Source organism: Phyllostomus discolor, chromosome 5 (genome assembly GCF_004126475.2).
Source record: "Phyllostomus discolor isolate MPI-MPIP mPhyDis1 chromosome 5, mPhyDis1.pri.v3, whole genome shotgun sequence".
In the NCBI taxonomy this organism is placed as follows: domain Eukaryota; kingdom Metazoa; phylum Chordata; class Mammalia; order Chiroptera; family Phyllostomidae; genus Phyllostomus; species Phyllostomus discolor.
This window is the reverse complement of record NC_040907.2, coordinates 64,743,532-64,762,486: the sequence shown is the minus strand read 5'-3', so window position 1 is coordinate 64,762,486 and position 18,955 is coordinate 64,743,532. Positions and strand designations below refer to the sequence as shown.

General features: G+C 36.5%; 1 protein-coding gene across 1 annotated transcript in view; it reads left to right on the top strand.

Annotated features, from left to right (window-relative positions):
* Window positions 1-18,955, top strand: part of ZNHIT6 (zinc finger HIT-type containing 6) — a 64,621-nt gene that overhangs the window by 3,705 nt on the left and 41,961 nt on the right. The window contains exon 5 of the mRNA XM_028514088.2: window positions 12,072-12,175. Within this exon, the coding sequence (XP_028369889.1) occupies window positions 12,072-12,175 (104 nt within the window). The remainder of the gene's footprint in view (window positions 1-12,071; window positions 12,176-18,955) is intronic.

Genomic DNA, 18,955 nt, shown 5'->3' with positions numbered 1-18,955 from the left:
ACAATTTATCTGTTCTTGGTGGACTTGGGGTGTTCTGTAATAACAAAAATTTAGAAACAATGCTACCATGAACAGTTTGTTTATGAATCATTATTTGCGTGTGTGCATGTTTTTCTGGGGTTTGTACCTGGGAGTGGAATTGCCTTGTTGTGGGGTGTACATATCTTCAGTTTGATTAGGTGTTACCAAAAACATTTTCCAAAGTGGTTATACCAACTCCCAGTAGTGTGCAGGTGTACCTATTGTCACATCCTATCCGAAACTATTGGGTCAAAGCTTTACAATTTTGTCAGTTTGATGGCTGTGTAATCTTATTGTGGTTTTTAATTTGCACGTCTCTTGATTCCTAATGAAATTGAGCATCTTTCAAATATTTTATTGGCTATTGGATTTTCTTTTGTGGAATGCCTATTCAAGCCTTTTGCTCATCTTTTCATCGGTCAGCTTTCTTTTTCTTTCTGGTTTGTAGGAATTCTTTGTATTTCCTAGATGCTAGTTGATGGTTATATGTGTTATAAATATCTTCCTTTCTTTGGCTTTTTTTTTTCACTCTATAGTGTCTTTTGGTAACAGATGTTTCTAATTTTAATATAGTCAGATTTGTTATATGTCTCACTTATAGTTATTTTGTGTTTATGAAGAAATTCTTCCATACCTTGAAGTTATAAATTTATTTTCCCATAATTATTTTCTAAAAGTTTTAGTGTTGCATCTCACATTTATGTTTGTAAACTATCTGGAATTGATTTTTGCGTAGTATGTCAAGTGAAGTGGAGGTCCCATTTAATTTTCAGTATGGATATTCCACTTCCTAGCACCACTTATTGAAGAGTTCATCTTTTCACTGTTGCTCTGCAGGACCATCTTTGTCATACATCAAGTATCCATATATGTGTGGGTCAGTTTCTGGCCTGTCTATTCCACTTGTCTATCCACACCAATATATGCTCTTCCAATTATTGTAGGGTTGTTTTTTTCCTCCCTGAAACTTGCTATCTAATAGAGTAAGTTCTCCCACTTCATTCATTTTCTACAGCATAGCTATATTCTTCATAATTCTATACCAGTAGGAAGAATCAGTCTGTTGATTCTACAGTCTTCCCTCCCCTAACATGAGAATTTTCATTGGGGTTACATTTACTTTATAGAGTAACTTGGGTGATTAGATTTTATAGCATTGTATCTTTAAATCCTTTGTTGTGTTGTATCTCTGCACTTACTGGTGACTTCTTTAATATCTCTATAGTTTTCTCAGCAGATGTCTTGTACATTTTTAGTGAGCAGCCATATTAAAATCTATTGCAGTACCTTATCTATAGATTCTTTAGGTTTTCTCTATCAATAATTCATCACAATGTATTTCTATCCTTAATTTTTTAAGCTCGCAGTCTCTCTCTCTCTCCCTCTGCCCCTTATTGGAATAGCTAGGACCTCTAATTCAATGTCAAATACTAGCGATGATAGTAGATATTTATGTTGCAAATCTCAAGTCCACCTCTAGGTTTAATAGAAGGACTTTGCTAGAAGGATTCACAGGACTCAATGTACAGTTCTACTCATGGCTATAATTTATTTCATTGAAAGGGTACAGAGTAAAATTAGCAAAATGAAACAGCATTCAGGGTAAAGCCTGGAGGAGTTTAGCCACAAGCTTCCAAAGAGTTCTTTACCATTGCAGTCACACAGTAAACAGTTAATTCCTCTGGCAGCGAGTTGTGATAACACATGTGAAGTATCATCTACCAGGGAAACCCACTAGCAACTCACTGCCCAAGGTTTTTATTGGGTGCTGGTTGCAGAAGCACCCTCTGCCTAGCAGGTGCCAAATCCCACACTCCCAGGAGTAAAGCATATAAAACCACATTGTTTATACAAACAGTTTAAACATAGTGAACTTTCATCATTTGGTGGTATTCAATACCCCAGTGTAGGGAACCATTTATCAGTCAGTCAAATTCCCAGAAACCAGCCAAGGGTCCACCTTGTAGGCAGAATAACAGTCTCAGGCCCGCTGTGTTAACTCCTTTGTACATCTTTGTTTTGTAATTCCTGATCATTGTAAGGAAGTTCTGTTCCTACTTTGCTAACAGGTTTTATCATGAATGGTTGTTACGTTTTATCAAAGTGCTTTTTCTGTTTTTGATTATTTCTTTTTCTAATGTCTAATATTCTGATAGTAATATGGATAATATTTTCATTGATTTTCTATTTTAAGCTAAATTTACATGGTGTTTTTACTATCATAACAAAGCATGCTTTTTACACTTAGCAGAATTTAGTTGTCTTATGTGTGTGGTACGCATCCATTTGTTCATTTTGTATTTCTGTTCATGAGTGAGATTGAACTCCAGTTTTCCTTTGTGGTATCTTCATCGGTTTCTGTATCGGTATGATTCTAGTTTCATAAAATTGTTTGAGAATGTTTTTATTTTCTTCTTGGATGCATTGGATTATTGGAATTAATTACAGGAATTATTTCTTCCTCAGGAATTTGGTTAAATTTATTAATGAACCAATACAGGCTTAGAATTTGAGCCAGTAAGATATATTCTTTATTATTTGTGGGACTGGTCAGATTTTCTGTGCCTTCTTGAGTCATTGTTAATAAATTACATTTTCCTAAGAATTCATCCATTTGACCTAAATTTTCATATTTATTATGGCATAAAGTTCTTCATAATATTCTTCTTTATACATGACTATATGAATGATAGTTGTTTCCTTTGTGATATTGGTTACTTGTGTGTTCTATTTTTTCTTGGTCAGTTGCTATTATTATTTCTTTCCTATTTTGTTAATGTGACCTCTTAACTTTTATTAAATCCTTCTTTTTCATTTTTAGTTTAGTTGCATTGTGGTCAGGGAGTATATTCTTTATTCTGAATTCGTTCCTTTAAAATACATTAACTGTGTTTATGGCCCAGCATGTATATGGTCATGTTTCATAATGTTCTGTTTGCTTGAAAAATAAAAAGTATTTTGCAATTGCTGAATGTAGTGTTCTACATATTCCTTTTAGGTTAGGTTTATGAATTATGTTGTTCAAATTGTTTATAACTGTACTGATTTTTTTAGATCAGTTCCAGAGAGAGGTCAGTTAACATTTCCCTGTAGATACAATCAAAAGGATTTGTATTTCCTCTGATGATTCAGTTAGTTTTGCTTTATGTACTTTAAGGCTAAGTTATTAGATGCATACCTCAGGAAATACTATCCTTTGCTTGGTATTTGCATGGTGTATTTTTTTTTTCTTTTTCTGTGGGCCCTTTTATTTGCTTATGTTCTAGTTATGTCTTTTCTAAGTATCATGTAGTTGGGTTCTAGTCTTTCTGTAGTCTGATAACTGTTACTTTTAACTGCATCATTAAGTTCATTTACATTTTGATAAAATTACCTATATATTTGACCTTATTTTTAATTTATTTTTTAATTACAGGTGGTATTCAATATTATATTAGCTTCAGGTATACAGCATAGTGGTTAGATATTTATATAATGTGTATAATTTATGAAGTGATCCTTCTGGTAAGTCTAGTTCCCCCCCCCCCAACCCCCCAACACCATACATACTTATTATAGTATTTTTGACTATATATTCCCTGTGCTGTACTTTACCTTGCATGACTAACTAATTTGTAACTGCCAGTTTGTACTTTGTGGCAGGCTGCTCTGCATGGCATGGGCCTAGCTCCCACTCGGAGATGCACAGGACCCACACCCACGGATAGGTTCTCCTATGGGGAATCAGGCCTGCTATGTACCTAGGCTGCTATGTGTCTTGCTTTTTGCTAAAACTCCCTCACCCTGAATTGAGAACATTGACTGCAAAGCAACTTCCTAAAATCCATGCTAAACCTTCCAGGGATGAGTATAACCAGTTCAACTACTTTTGCCTTTTCATTTGCAAATATCCCTCTTCTGTGATGTGATTAGCAGCATTGGCTCCTTTGTTTTCTGTAAAAGGTAACCACCTAAAGTGAGCCTGTGCATAGTTAATAAGGACCTTCTTGTATTGTGCCCAGTAAGACAATAAAAGCTCATTGGAGCAAGGGCTGAGACTTCTGCTCCCCTTGAGAGAGAAACCGCTGGCCCTTTTCTTCCACAGGATTCAGTAGTTCCTGTGAATTTCTTTTGTTTCAGCTACAGTGCCTGGACCTCACTCCAGGGGGTCCACAACAGTACTTGATCCTTTTACCTTTTTTAAGCAGCTCCCCAGCGCCCCACCCCCACCCCAGTGTGTCAACCATCAGTTTGTTCTCTGGATCTATGAGTTTGTTTCTGTTTTGTTTATTTTGTTTTTCATATTCCACTCATAAGTGAAATCATATATTTGTCTTTCTCTGACTTAATTTCACTTAGCATAATATAGTACCCTCTGTGTCCATCCATGTTGTCACAAATGAATGGCAGGATTTCACCCTTTTTTTTTTTTAAAGATTTTATTTATTTATTTTTAGATAATGGAAGGGAGGGAGAAAGAGACAGAGAGAAACAGCAACATGTGGTTGCTTCTCCCATGCCCCCAAATGGGGGACCTGGCCTGCAACCCAGGCATGTGCCCTGACCGGGAATCAAACCAGTGACTTTTTGGTTCACAGGCCAGCACTCAGTCCCCTGAGCCACACCAACCAGAGCGGATTTCACCCTTTTTGTATTCCATTGTTTATATGTACCATAACTTCTTTATTAGTTTCTACTGATGGACACTTAGGTTGCTTCCATACCTTGGCTATTGTAAATAATGCTGCAATGACATAGGGATGTATTTGTCTTTTCAAATTAGTAGTTTGGGTTTCTTTAGATAAATACCCAGAAGTGAAATTGCTGGGTCCTTTTTGTCTTTTGTTATAGTTTTTGTTTTAAAGTCTGTTTTGTCTGATATAACTATTGCTACCCCAGCTTATTTTTCCTTTCCATTTACATGAAATATTTTTTCCATTCCTTTACTTTCAGTCCATGTGTATCTTTTGATCTGAAATGGGTCTCTTGTAGACAGCATATGTTAGGTGTAGCATCCAGCAAACGCAAGAACAAATATCGGAGACTTTCAGGGTATCAAAGATGTTACTTTATTGGCCAAGTTTAACCTGCGCAGGGGCGAACTCTCAAAGTGTCCAGTGACACAGTGCCCACAAGGAGCTGCAAACGAGAGCCGCCCCAAGCGCTTACAACTTCGTCCTTATATAGGGGCGGGCAAGCAAGCGTTATACAGAAGCAGACATGGCAGTTAGCAATTCGCTTACAAAGACTGCGAGCGGGAGTTTCAAACCAAGCGTTTGTGCGTAAGGCGGGAAGGCAGGATGTTTGTTCATTAACCTAGTAATCTCCTGGCTCTAGCTAGCTAGCTTCTTATTTTCTCATTAAAACTACAAAGCATTGCTTATCTAGCCTACCCCAGGGAGAGCATCTGCTCGACACAGCATGTTTGCTTAACTGCACTTTGTCTCTTTTATCATTTCTTTTTAGCTACAATGTGGTTCTTGTTTACTAAGGTTAAATTTAGTTCTTAATTTCCTTATTCCCAACATTAGGGTCTTGTTTTTTTAATCTATTCAACCATTCTATGTTTTTTTATTGGAGCACATAACCATTAATTATTGCTAGATATATAGTTATCACCATTTTATTATTCATATTTTTTATCTTTTTCTTCTTAAAGAAGTTTTTTTCACATTTGTTAGAATACTGATTTCGTGGTGATGAACTTAGCTTTTTCTTACCTGGGATGATCTTTATCTCTTCTTTGATTCTAACTATTTGCCTTACTGGGTAGAGTAATCTTGGTTGTAGGTTCTTGCTTTTCATCACTTTGAATATTTTATGCCAATCCCTTTTGGCTTGCAAAGTTTCTGGTCAGAAATGAGTTGACAGTCTTATGGGAGCTCCCTTGTATGATTCTCTCTGTCTTTAGCCTTTGACATTTTAATTATGACATGTGTTTTATAGGTCTGTTTGGATTTGTCTTGTTTGGAACTCTTCCTGGACTTCTCTATTTCCTTTGCTTAGGGTAGGGAAGTTTTCAGTCATTATTTCTTCAAATAGGTTTTCAATCCCTTGTGCTTTCCCTTCTCCTGGTACCTCTGTGATGCGAATGTGGTTACACTCCATGTTGTCCCACAACATCCTCATTAACTGTCCACATTTTTTAAAGAATTGTTTTTAGGTGTTCCAATTGAGTGTTTTTCACTACCTTGTTTTCCAGATCACTGATTTGATCCTCTCCTTTATGTAATCTGCCGTTGATTTCATCTAATGTATTCTTCATACCAGTTGTTGTCTTCATTTCTGACAGGTTCTTTTTTTTTTTTTTATGGTTTCTATGTCTTGTTTTATCTTTGCTATCTTTTGTTGAAATTTTTTCAGTGAGTGCATCTATACTTTCTATAAGTTCACTGAGTATCTTTGTAACCAATGTTTTTGAGCTCTTTGGTAGATGGCTTGCCTTCATTTTGTTTAGTTCTTTTCCTAGAATTTTGCTCTTTGTTTCATTTGGGACAGTCTTCTTTGTCTCCTCATTTTGGTTTCCTTCCTGTGTAGATACACATGGTAGGTAGATCTCCTACATCTCCTAGTCTTGCCTAGGTGGTCCTACCTATGTGTATCTTAATGTCTTACCTAGTACGAATCCAGGAGATATCCCTCATGATTCTTAACTGCTAAGGCTGGGTATGGGGCAGACAAGCTCACTTCTCATCTCCACCCTCCCTACCATTCTCTGCATGGCTTCTTTTTTATATCCTTGGTTATAAGAGTTCTGTACGGCTAGTCTTCAGGTGGTTCTGAAGACTGGTTCTATACTTTAGTTGTGATTTTGATGTGGTCGTGGGAGGAGGAAAGCACAGCATTTGCCAACTCTGCCATTTTGATGGGAAAGTCCCATGTGTATTTGACTTTAAATGTATCACCTTATTGTGCTATTTGCTCCATTTGATTATTTTTCCCCCCTTGTCTTTTGGACTGATTGAGGTGTTTTGTTTTCTTTCTTTTTTAATCACTTGAATTTTTCTCTTCATTGGTTTAGAAGTTATACACCCTTTTTCTCTCCTTTCCTTTGTCAAGCTGCACATATAACATGCTTAATTTACCTTACCAGTATTTAAAGTTAACCAATATCTTAACTCTGTAACTAGACAATGCTGGAATCTTAGAATAGGAATTGGCAAACATTTTCTATAAAGGATCAGGTGGCAGATACTTTTTCCATGCCATATGGTCTCTGTCACAACTACTCTTCTCCACTATTGTAGCAGGAAAGCAGCCATAAACAGGTTGGGGGGGGGGCAGCTGTATGCCAAAAAAATTGGTTATAAAAATAGGCAATAAGCAGGATTTGGCCCTAGTTTATTAGCAGTTACTTTAGAACTCTTAAATTTCTTTTTTTTTTCTTTTTTAAATTAATTTTTATTTATTTACGTATGTTTATTATTTTATGTTAGTTTCAGGTATACAGCATAGTGGTTAGACAGTCATATCCTTTACAGAGTATTGCCCCCAATATTTCCTGTGCCTACCTAGCATCACATACAGTTGTTAGAATATTATTGACAACATTCCCTATGCAGTACTTCACATCCTCATGACTGCTTTGTAACTACCTATCTGTACTTCTCAATCTCTTAATCTTTTCCTCCCATTCCCCAGGCCCCCTACCCTCTGGCAACCCTCAGTCTGTTCTGTGTCTATGAATCTGGCTCTTCAAATGGAGACCTGTCCTCATTAGAAGGAGTCATGGTTTTACTCCAAGTCCTAGAGGCATCCACACTGTGAGAACTCTTAAATTTCATTTAACTGTGTACTGACTTTTCTTATTGTTTTTAGATATTTAAAATGTTTTTTTAAAATCTTCCTATAGTAATTACTGTTTTACCCAATAAGTGTTTATTTTGGTGTATCTTCAGTATTTCCAACTTTCTTTTCCCTTTATATATACATTCATCATCTTAATCCTACCATCTGAAAGATCACTTTCTGCCTCAAGTACATCCTTTAGACTGTCCTTTAGAGAGGGTTTGCTGATTACCAACTCTTAGTCTTTAGGTTGTTTGAATTTTTTTATTTCATCTTCACTCTTAAGTGATTTTTCTTTGTAGAGTTCTGAGTTCAGATTTGTTTTTCCAATGTCTCTGGTTTCCGTTGTTGTTGTAAAGTCATCTGTCATTTTTAACTGCCTTTAAAGTCTTTCTTCTTTGGCTGCATTATTTTTGTGTTCTTCATTTTTTAACTGTATTTTATTGATTATGCTATTACAGTTGTCCCATTTATTTTTTCCCATTTATCCCCTTCTGCCCTGTATTCCTCTTCCCTCCAGCATTTCCCCCTCTTAGTTCATGTCCATGAGTCATACATATAAGTTCTTTGTCTTCTACATTTCTTATACTATCCTTAACCTCCCTCTATCTTGTACCTACCAATTAAGTTTCTTATTCCTTATAACTTTTTCCCCATTCTTCCCTCCCCCTCCCTTTCCCAGCTGATATAGCTCCATGTGATCTTCACTTCTGTGATTCTGTTCCTATTCTAATTGTTTGCTTAGTTTGTTTTGCTTTTTTGTTTGTTTGTTTGTTTTTAGGTTCAATTGTTGATAGTTGTGAGTTTGTTGCCATTTTACTGTTCATAGTTTTGATCTTCTTCTTTTTCTTAGAGAAGTCCCTTAAACATTTCATATAATAAGGACTTGATGATGATGAACTCCTTTAACTTTGCCTTATCTGAGAAGCACTTTATCTGCCCTTCCATTCTAAATGAAAGCTTTGCTGGATAGAGTAATCTTGGATGTAGGTCCTTGCCTTTCATAACTTCAAATATTCTTTCCAGTCCCTTCTTGCCTGCAAGGCTTCTTTTGAGAAATCAGCTGGTAGTCTTATGGGAACTCCTTTGTAGGTAACTGTCTCCTTTTCTCTTGCTGCTTTTAAGATTCTCTCCTTATCTTTAATCTTGGGTAGTTTAACTATGACGTGTCTTGGTGTGTTCTTCTTTGGGTCCAACTTCTTCGGACCCTGAATTTCCTCGACTTGTATGTCTATTTCCTTCCCTAGATTGGGGAATTATTTTTTCAAATAAGTTTTCAGTTTCTTGTTCTTCCTCTTCTGATACCCTTGTGATTTGGATGTGGGAATGTTTAAAGTTGTCCCAGAGGTTACTAGCCTCTCCTCATTTTTTTTTTTATTGTTGTTCACGTATAGTTGTCTGCATTTTCCCCCACCACCTGCCAACCCCAGCCATCTCCACCTCCCTCCCCAGATTCCACTGCTCCCCTGGTTTTGTCCATGTATCCTTTGTAGTTGTTCGTGAAATCCCTTGCCCCCTTTGAATTCTTGTTTCTTAATTCTCTTCTGGTTGAATGTTTATTTCTTCCTTTTGTTCTAAATCAATTGATTTGAGTCCCAGTTTCCTTCCTTTCACTGTCGGTTCCTTGTATATTTTTATTTCACTTTGTATGGCCTTCACTTCTTTTATTTTGCAGCTGTGTAGAGTCATTTCTGTGAGCATCCTGATTGCCAGGGTTTTGAACTCTGCATCTGATAGGTGGTCTGTCTCTTCGTTGCTTAGTTCTTTTTGGGGGGCTTTGATCAGTTCTTTCATCTGGACCATATTTCTTTGATTTGGTACAGCTGTTACGCTGGAAGTGGCAGAGCCTTAGGTATTCACCAGAGTGGGGCAACTCCCTTTGGCACGTTTTGGCACTGTATGTGGGGGAGGGGTTAGAGAGGGAACGATGCCATTTGTTTGGCTCTCAGCCAGGTTTCAGTCACTTCCCCAACTACCCACAAGTGAATTGTGCCCTTCTGATGCTGGTTCCCATGTAGATTGGCTTGTGCATGTTCTAGGGCCCCATAGGCCCCACCAATGGACTCTACTGTGAGACTGGCAGTGTCTACCACCGCTGCTACCACCACAGGTTTTTACAGCCAGAGGTTTTGAAGCTTTCTTTTCCTGTACTGGAATCCTGGGTTGTGCAGTCTGTCTTACTCTCGAGTTGTTCCTCCTGGTTTATCCATGTGCAAATGGGAGAGTGCCTGGTCTGTGAGCCGCTATTTTGCCATGTATTCCCTCCAGCCTGGCTGCCTGTCTCCCTCCTGCAGGTCTGGATGAATGTTTCTCCCTTAACTCATTGGTTGTCGGACTTCCATACAATTTACTTTTCTGGCAGTTCTGGTTCATTTTAAATTGGCAGCTGTCCTTCATTTGGCTGTGCAAGGGAGCAGAGCATATCTACCTACACCTCCATTTTGTCCAGAAGCCCTACATTTTTACTATAATGTGAAAATGCAGGTTTATTTTTATTTACCTTATTTGGAAAATGTTAGGGTTCTTGAAACTGTAGAGCGTCTTTCTTCAGTTCTGTAAAAGTATCAGCTCATTTCTATTAAAATATTACATCTGCCTTATTCTTTCTCTCTTCTCCTTCTAAAACTACCATTAAATATAGTTTAGGTCTTCTCCCTACATCTTACCTATCCTTTAATCTGTCTGATTTTTTTTTCATCTTTTTTATCTCTGTATTGCATTCTAGAACATTTCTAGTCTTCTTTAGTTCTTTTAAAAGTCTTCTGAGTCACTTTTTATAGTTTCACTGTAGATATTTGCAGGCTTTATTTTATTCCTTTAAATTTTGCAGAGCTATCCTATAATTTGCGTATGATTCTTTTAAGTTTCTTGATATATGTGGAACACTCTTGGCTGCCTCTTTTTGTCTCCTTTGGCTCCTGCTTACTAAGCCTTTTTTCTTTATTTAAGCTTGTTTATTTTTTATTGAGTACTGCTTCTTCCCTAAAAAAATTATTTGTGAGAATTTTTTGAAAATGGAACACACAGGCCTTTTTTTTTTCTACTAGGTACCTGGGAACATTGTGAATCTGGGTCTATCTGAAACCAAGTTTAAGTTTTAAGATTCTCTTGGCCACACAAGCAAGGCACATTTTCATTTCAACTGTGCAAGGGCTAGCCCATGACCACAACTTGTAATGGATTTTTTCTCCTCCTGTTCCAGGTAGACCAGTACATATTTCCTAGCACACTCTGGAGTTAGAGTTTATATCTGGTTCACCCTTTTCCTGTGACTCAGCTGCATTTAAGGAGAGCTTCCTAGAAGTTTACAAGGTTTTGACTCTGACCTTGATGCTGAGGAGGCTGTTGAAAGGGGAAGCCTGTATTTGCTAGAATTTGCAAAAGTGGCTTCATAACTTTGCTTACCTGAATTCTCACTGTTTATTAAAATTGACCTGTGTTTTCCTATTTCTGTCAGTTCTTCACTGCTTTTGGAGGTATTAAAATAGATTTGAGTGTGTGTGTGTGTGTTTTCCCCATTATCTAGCATTCTTAGATGTTTTCTTCAGGAGAGTTGGTCGTTATAACCACAGCCACAGTTGAAACCAAGGTTCTGTAGTTATAAAATTATATATAATTTCTTAAATCATTTTTATGCTTAGCCAGTGATTGCTGGCCCTTTTCCCTTGGCTTGTGTCTTAGTTGTCTTAACTCTCTGCATTGCAAACTCTAGACCCCCATTTATTTAATCAAGAAACTTGTATTTAGACTTGACCATTTCTTTGTGTAATATTGTTCGTTAGGCCTGTTCTAGGCAGTGCTATGATTCCTCCCCTTGAGTGAAGTACCTCTCTAGTAATAAAAGCAGATATATATTATAAAACCATCAGCCAAAGAGAAAGAACTGAATAGGTAGCCCCTATGCTGAAATAACTGAATCATTTCGCACTATGATTGCCAAATGACCTGTATTCTTTTTGAAATCCCTTCTCTTGGCTTGTAGAGCATATAGGTACAAGCACTGGCTCTGGAATTACACAGACCTGGATTTGAATATGGGCTCTGCCTGTCAGAAATAGTTGTATAGTGTTGGGCATTCAGTAATTCTCACTGCCAAAATGAAGGTAATGAAGTAGTACCTGTCTCATAGTATTGTGAGGATTAAATGGCATTGCTTCTTGGCACAGTTTATGAAACATAAGTACTCAATAAATCTTAACTATTATATTTTGAAAGTTATTTTATTCACTTTTGAAACTTAAGGTATTTTAAGTTTAATTTGTCTAACTTTTTTTGGTTATTAGATGTGCTTTATGAAAAATCGTGCTCGAAGGCAAGGTATTAACTTAAAACTTCTACCCAATGGATTCACCAAGAGGAAAGAAAATTCAACATTTTTTGATAAGAAGTAAGTTTCTAACTTCTTCCTTAGTATATCAGGTGTTCTGATTTTATCAGGAACATCTTTTTTTTAAAATTGCTGTTCTGTTACAGTTGTCCCACCTTTCCCCCATTGCTCTGTCCTGTCCCACTCCCTACTCCCAAAGTCAGGAACGTCTTTTAAGCTTTAGTTTGTTATGATATAGTGCTACCAAAAGTGTGGTCTGTGAGCTGTTTGTTATTGGTCCATGAAAAGATAACTATACAATTTGAAAATAAGCATTTAGAAACTTAAGCTGATTTTATATAGTGAGACTCTAATAAAAATTTCGTTTTGTAGTGTGTGTGTGTGTGTGTGTGTGTGTGTATCCATCCCTGAGACCCAAGATACCATGGAAGTGTTTCAGAGGCTTCAGGAACAAAGAAGTGAGTCATAGTAGGACTCATGCTCAGTTTTGCTTAGAGCAGCTCAGCTTTTTATAATCCTTTTTACCTTGGGGTTCCACTAAGATTTTATTTGAAAGCCAGTGACGTAAAAGAAAGGGACTTGGGAAACTTTTACTTTGTAGTGAGTGTGAGTACAGGTAAAATAACAGAGATTAGTTTGCTGCTTTCTGAAAGAGCTAGATCAAAAAGGCCCCATTAGTACAGAGTACTATCAGGGTTCCAAGTCCTGTAAGTAGCCAGTAAATGATTAGATAATGTCTTTCACAAGTCTACATTCTGGATTTAGAGTTAAAAAAAGAAACTGAGTGAGTTCCTTCCTCTTCAGTCTCTTAGTATGTGTGAAAACTTGTGCAAATTACTTCCTTTCTCTGGGCTTCATCTGTGTGATCTGTGTGATGTGGGGGTTGTACTAGGTAAACTCAGGTTCTCTTCCAGTTTTGCTCTTCATAAATTAAAAAGACAGCATCAGAATTATTAGCATTCTAATAAACCTGTCTTTTCGAAACATGTTATATTATTAGATGATGTTATCCATTTATTTTTTTTATATGTTTCAAGACATAAATATTTGTAAAGATGGTTTTCCTTTTTCCTGGTTGGCTTCCAGAAGTAAAGTAATGCCTTCCATGTATCAAATGTGAGATGATTCCTTTGCATGTTTTGAAACTAGTATATTTGGAAACTGACATACTTTCTTTGAAATGTAAAATAACTGCTCTATGCCTTCTCAGATATAAAACCACACACGTTTTTCTGCATCTAGCTCTTTTCCCTTGAACAATATAGTATGGATCTCCATTCTTGTTAATGCAAATCTGCCTCATTGTAAGTTGTCTGTTCCAACTGTGACTACTCTATAGTAATTTATTTAATTATCCCCACATTCATGAACATTTAGCTTATTTCTAGTTTTTGTTACAAATAATGCTGTAATAAATATTGTTCAACTGATTGTTTTATGTGCTTATGTGAAATTTCTGTAGGATTAATTCCTAGAAAGCAGAATTACAGGGTCACAGACTACATTCATTTAAACTTTTTAGAGAAACTCCAAGTTGTTTTTCCCCCAAAGTACTACTTTGCACCTTCATCAAAAAAGGTATCAGAGTACCTATTTTAGTTATACCTGCCCTTTAATTGAATTTTATTCAACTTTTTTGACTATGTAATCATTAGAGAGGCTGGTCTCTCACATTCTTTATTTCTTTTAAGATGTTCCTGTTTATATCTCATCTCAGTCTGTTATATTCATTTGAATATATTCATCAGTCTGTTTATCCCTTAATTTTGTCTCCCATTTTTTATGCATTTTAAGTAGTTGTGAAAATTCTATAAAACATAGAAATAGTAAAATAGAGTGGTCAGGAGCACAAACTAGAGCCAGGCTGCCTGATGTCAGATTTCTGTGATCAGCGTCTTCCTAGCTGTGTGACCTTCAGGTAATGCGCATAACTACTTTGTGCCTCAGTTTCCTCACTTATAAGGTGGGACTAGTAATAAATTAGGGTTAAGCCAGTTTTCATTTCCATTTGTAGTACTATATGAGAATACCTGTTTAAATATCTCACTAGTACTGAGTTGACTCTTTTTCTAGAAAAAACTTACCAATTTTGGCCCTGGTCGGGTGGCTCATTTGGGTGGAATGTCATCCCATGCACCAAAAGGTTGTGGGCTCAATCCTGGCCAGGCCACATGGTATGTGTCTAGGTTGCAGGTTTCATCCCTGGTCAGGGCCTGTATGGAAGGCAGCCAATCAATGTTTCTCACATTGATATTGTCTGCAACCCTGCCCCCACCCCTGAAATTAATAAAAATAACCTCAGGTGAGGATTGAAAAAAAATTACCAATTTTAAAGTTCCAAATAATATTTTGTTTTAATTTCACTTCATTGCACTAGGATATGGAATATTTGTCTACACGTTTAACATTTGACTTTAATTCAATCTGCTAGTTAAGATGAGCTGTCATTCATCTTGGGAGTCAGTTCAGTGGGGAAAAAAAGTTTAATCTGTGTAACTGAGTTTTTCAATTTCTTCGTCATTAAATGGCCCAGCATATTTTTAAAGGAAAAATGGTTTTACTACTAACTGAATTTGAAATGTCTGTCTTCAGATGTTGGATGAATAGTAAAGCATTAACATGACTTCCCAGTTAGTCGAAGGACATCCTTAAAAAATATTACTGCTTCGCTTGGAAATCTCTTTAATCCTGATGTTTTGTTTATTCTTTTTTATAAGATTTTATTTATTTACTTTTAGAGAGAAGGGAAGAAAGGGAAAAAGGGAAAGAAACATTGATATGTGAGAGATACATATATTGTTGCCTCTCACATGCCCCCAGCTGGGTACCTGGCCTGCAATGCAGGCACGTGCCCTGACTGGGAATCGAACCAGCAACCTTTTGGTTCATAGGCCAATACTCAACCCACTGAGCCACACCAGCCAGGGCTATCTTGTTGATTCTTATTTAGCATTTTCATCAATGATTTAAATCTTGATTTAAATCTTGGCACTATTGACATTTTGAGCCAGCAAATCCTTTGTTGTAGAAGTCTGGCTTGTGCCTTTTAGTGTGTTGAGCAGTATCCTCCAGATGTTGGTAACACGCACACACACACACCCCCTATAGATGTTGGTAACACACATACACCCTCTATTGTGACAACAAAAATGTCTTGCCAGATGTCCCCTGAGGTAAGACAGAGGGGAGAGGCAAAATCACCCTTATTTGAGAAACACTGATTTAGATGAAAACAGGAGGCGTGCTTACTGAACTTAATGCATTGCAAAGTCAGGACTACAGAAAATTTTGATTGGTAAAAGGTGGAATAAGATAAATAAGGCCCTGTACTGTAGGGGTAGACTATGGGATCAAAACAAAAACACACTTAGAAGTACCTTCTTTGAGATGCCATGAAAATGGCCAAGATTTTAGGTAATGGTAGTGTTATTTGTTAGGAGTGAAGAAGTAAATACTAATTATGTAAAAGAATTGTTTTCACCTCTGTTCTCTCTGGTGTTTCCAAGAGACTCGTTTTCAGTGCTTTTCTCATCTTTCAAAAATGGTTAAGGCTTTGACTTAAATAAATCTATATTTCAGTATTGCCTGTACCATTTGGTACACATTTGGTGGTCTTGGGCAAGATCGAACTTACTGGGTTGTTAAGAGGATTGAATGAAGTAATACTGTAGTACCTGGCACTCAGTAAATAATATACAGTGACTTTTTTATCTGAAATTCTGAGGTATAGTACATTTACTATATTACATTCACCCCCATTAGGTCCAGGGCAGCATTATGTAATCAATCCATACTCTTTCTGCAGTGAAACCTAGAACTGTTTACAGTATATAGCGTTACCTTGGTGTATTCCTCATTAATGCATTCCAGAACTCGAAACAAGTGCCGCAACCAACAAGTACTAAACCATGAAGCATTTTCTCTTGGGGGAGAAGGGGAGTGTGGCATCATGACTCACACAAGCCCTAGCAAGTACAAAGAGTTTCTAAGAAGCACTGAGTGCTGAAACACTTTTTTCTCCTCAAAATGCAACAAGTATGGGATTTGGCGAGTTCTGAAGCTGATGAGTACCGAGGTATGACTAAATGGGCTCAGTCAGGTTTTGCTGCACAAGGAGTTAGGAAAAAACTTATATTTTGGGGATTTGGGAATTTGGGATTGTGGTCCTACACCAAGATTGTTGTTACTACTCCCTGGGTATTACATGAGTCCTTTATTTCAGTAGCTTGAATGCTGTAATATAGTCAAGAACTCAAACTAACTTTTTAAAATCAAATGTTTAAGTGGTAACTTGAGCATCTGATTAGAGAATTCTTTAGGTATTTTTGTAACTTTTCTGTAAAGTCTGACATTATTTCAAAATAAAAAAGTTTTTTAAAAATTTCAATACCAGCCCTGGCTGGCATAGCTCAGTGGATTGAGCGCGGGCTGTGAACCAAAGTGTCGTAGGTTCGATTCCCAGTTAGGCCACATACCTGGGTTGCAGGCCACAGCCCCCAGCAACCGCACATTGATGTTTCTCTCTCTCTTTCTCCCTCCCTTCCCTCTCTAAAAATAAATAAATAAAATCTTAAAAAAAATTTTCAATACCCTCATATGAAGTGTGACTAATACACCAGTGAGCTTGAATTGCCTCTGTAGAACTATCAGCAGGTTAGGTGGCACAGACTCTATAGGACACACTGATTCATTCAAACCCAGGCATCCTTCATAGCAGGAGTCTTGACAAGTATCTGAATCTCCTAGAGTCGCTTAAAAAATTATGTGATATGTGAATATTTTTAAGGTTAAGAACTGTGATTTTCATTTTATAGTCAAAGTGGGATGTAACACTAATCTGTCTGTGAGGTCAAAAATGTAGTGTTTAATAGCAATTAATTTCAAAGGACTGATGAATTTGCAGTAACATCATAATAGGAAGCTTTAATAAACAAAAAAAAGCTAAGGGATACTTATATTAAAAATAATTGAGCCAAAGCAAGGCTGACATTCTCTATTAAAAAGAGGAGCTTGATACAAAATATGTCCAATAGGAGGCTCCCCTACTTATTTTGAAGCAGATCCCAAACAACTGCTGTAAAATAATGACTCAGAGGTATCTTCTTATCCTCATCTGTCTGTGGGGCATGTAGCTTTATGTTCACTTTCACTCAATGCTAATCAAAACCTGGTGAAAGAAAGATGAAGAATCTATACAAAGAAAACAAAGTCTACTAAATGGCCTAAAAGATTTGAACAAATGGAGAAAAGTACCTTGTTTTGGGGAGATTCAATATTTTAGAAATAACATTTATTTCTTAAACGAATGACCTTTAAATCTGATGTGTTCCTAATCAAAATACTAATGAGATTTTTGTTATTATTAATCTGGGTGGGGTTTTTTCTCATTTTTGTTTTTTGTTTGTTTGTTTGTTTGTTTTTGAGAAGGAAAGGATTCATGATAAAATGACTGAAGTGCATTTTGAAGAATAAATAGGGGAGAAGACCAGAACGAACCTGAGAAAGAGTAATGGGGCTGCACTCAAAGTTTATGAAATTCTAATAAAGTTTTATGGTGTTGACATAGAAATTTATAGGTATCTTAGATTGTAGAAAATAAACCCAGATATTTGGTACTCTGTTACATGATCAAGATAGCATTTTAAATTAATACAGATATTTACTTATTCCATAAATGAGGTTGATACGGTTAACTTGCCACTTGGTGGGGAAAAGCTGGATCTTTTACTAAAACTTCCTGTTGGGTTTTCAAACATAAAATGAAATAAAATATAATAGAATATTTTCCTAATCTTGAAGAAAGGAAACATCCCATTCAAAGCCATAAAGGGGAAAACAAAACTAAATTTACATAAAATGTTAAAAAATTATATGGCTATAAAAGACCATAATGAAGTCTAAAGACTAACTGGACAAAAGAAAAGTCTTTAACATATATGATAATGAATGTTTATGCATTAGTAAGGAAAAAGACTAGCAACTTAAGGAAAAGGGACAAATGATAAGAATAGATGTTCATAGAAAGCTGTATATATATACACATAGTATATGGCTGTAAGCATATATTAATAATATCTAATATAAAGAAGGTATGGGTGCCCTGATTGGTGTGGCTTAGTGAATTGAGCACTGGCCTGTGAACCAAAGGGTCGCTGGTTCAATTCCCAGTCAGGGCACATGCCTGGGTTGCAGGCCAGGTCCCCAGTAGGGGGCACTCCAGGAGCAACCACATATTGACGTTTCTCTCCCTCTCTTTGTCCCTTCCCTCTCTAAAAAAATAAATAAGTAAAATCTTTAGAAAAGCAAAAAAGAAGAAGGTATGGGTTAGCCAGGCCATTTTCCTCTTCTGCTGTTCTTGAGAAAATAAATTAATAGTTATTTAGAAGGCAATTTGGTAATATTTTTCAAAATGTTATTATACTCACTCAAGGAATTTAGCCCACAATTGTATTAGTGTAGTTCACAGAGATATATGTACACATATATCTGTCACAGCATTGTTTTTAATGGTGTAAAGACTAAAAAACCTCAAGAACTTATCAGTATGGGACTGAGTTAATAGTGGTACTTTCATGCAGTGGTATTCTATGTAGTTATTAAATTAAAAGTTGGATGTAAGAGTACTGTCACGGAATGGCATCCATGATTATTCAGTGCAAAAAATATGCTGTAGTTTAAACAATTATCTGAAAGATAGGAAGCTCACTTTTTCTATTGACGTAAAATTTACATGCAATGAAATACACAAATCGTAAGTGTACATTTGTTGGGTTTTTGACAAATGCATATACCTATAGAACCTACTCCCTATGAGTGCATAGAACGTTACTGTCACCCCAG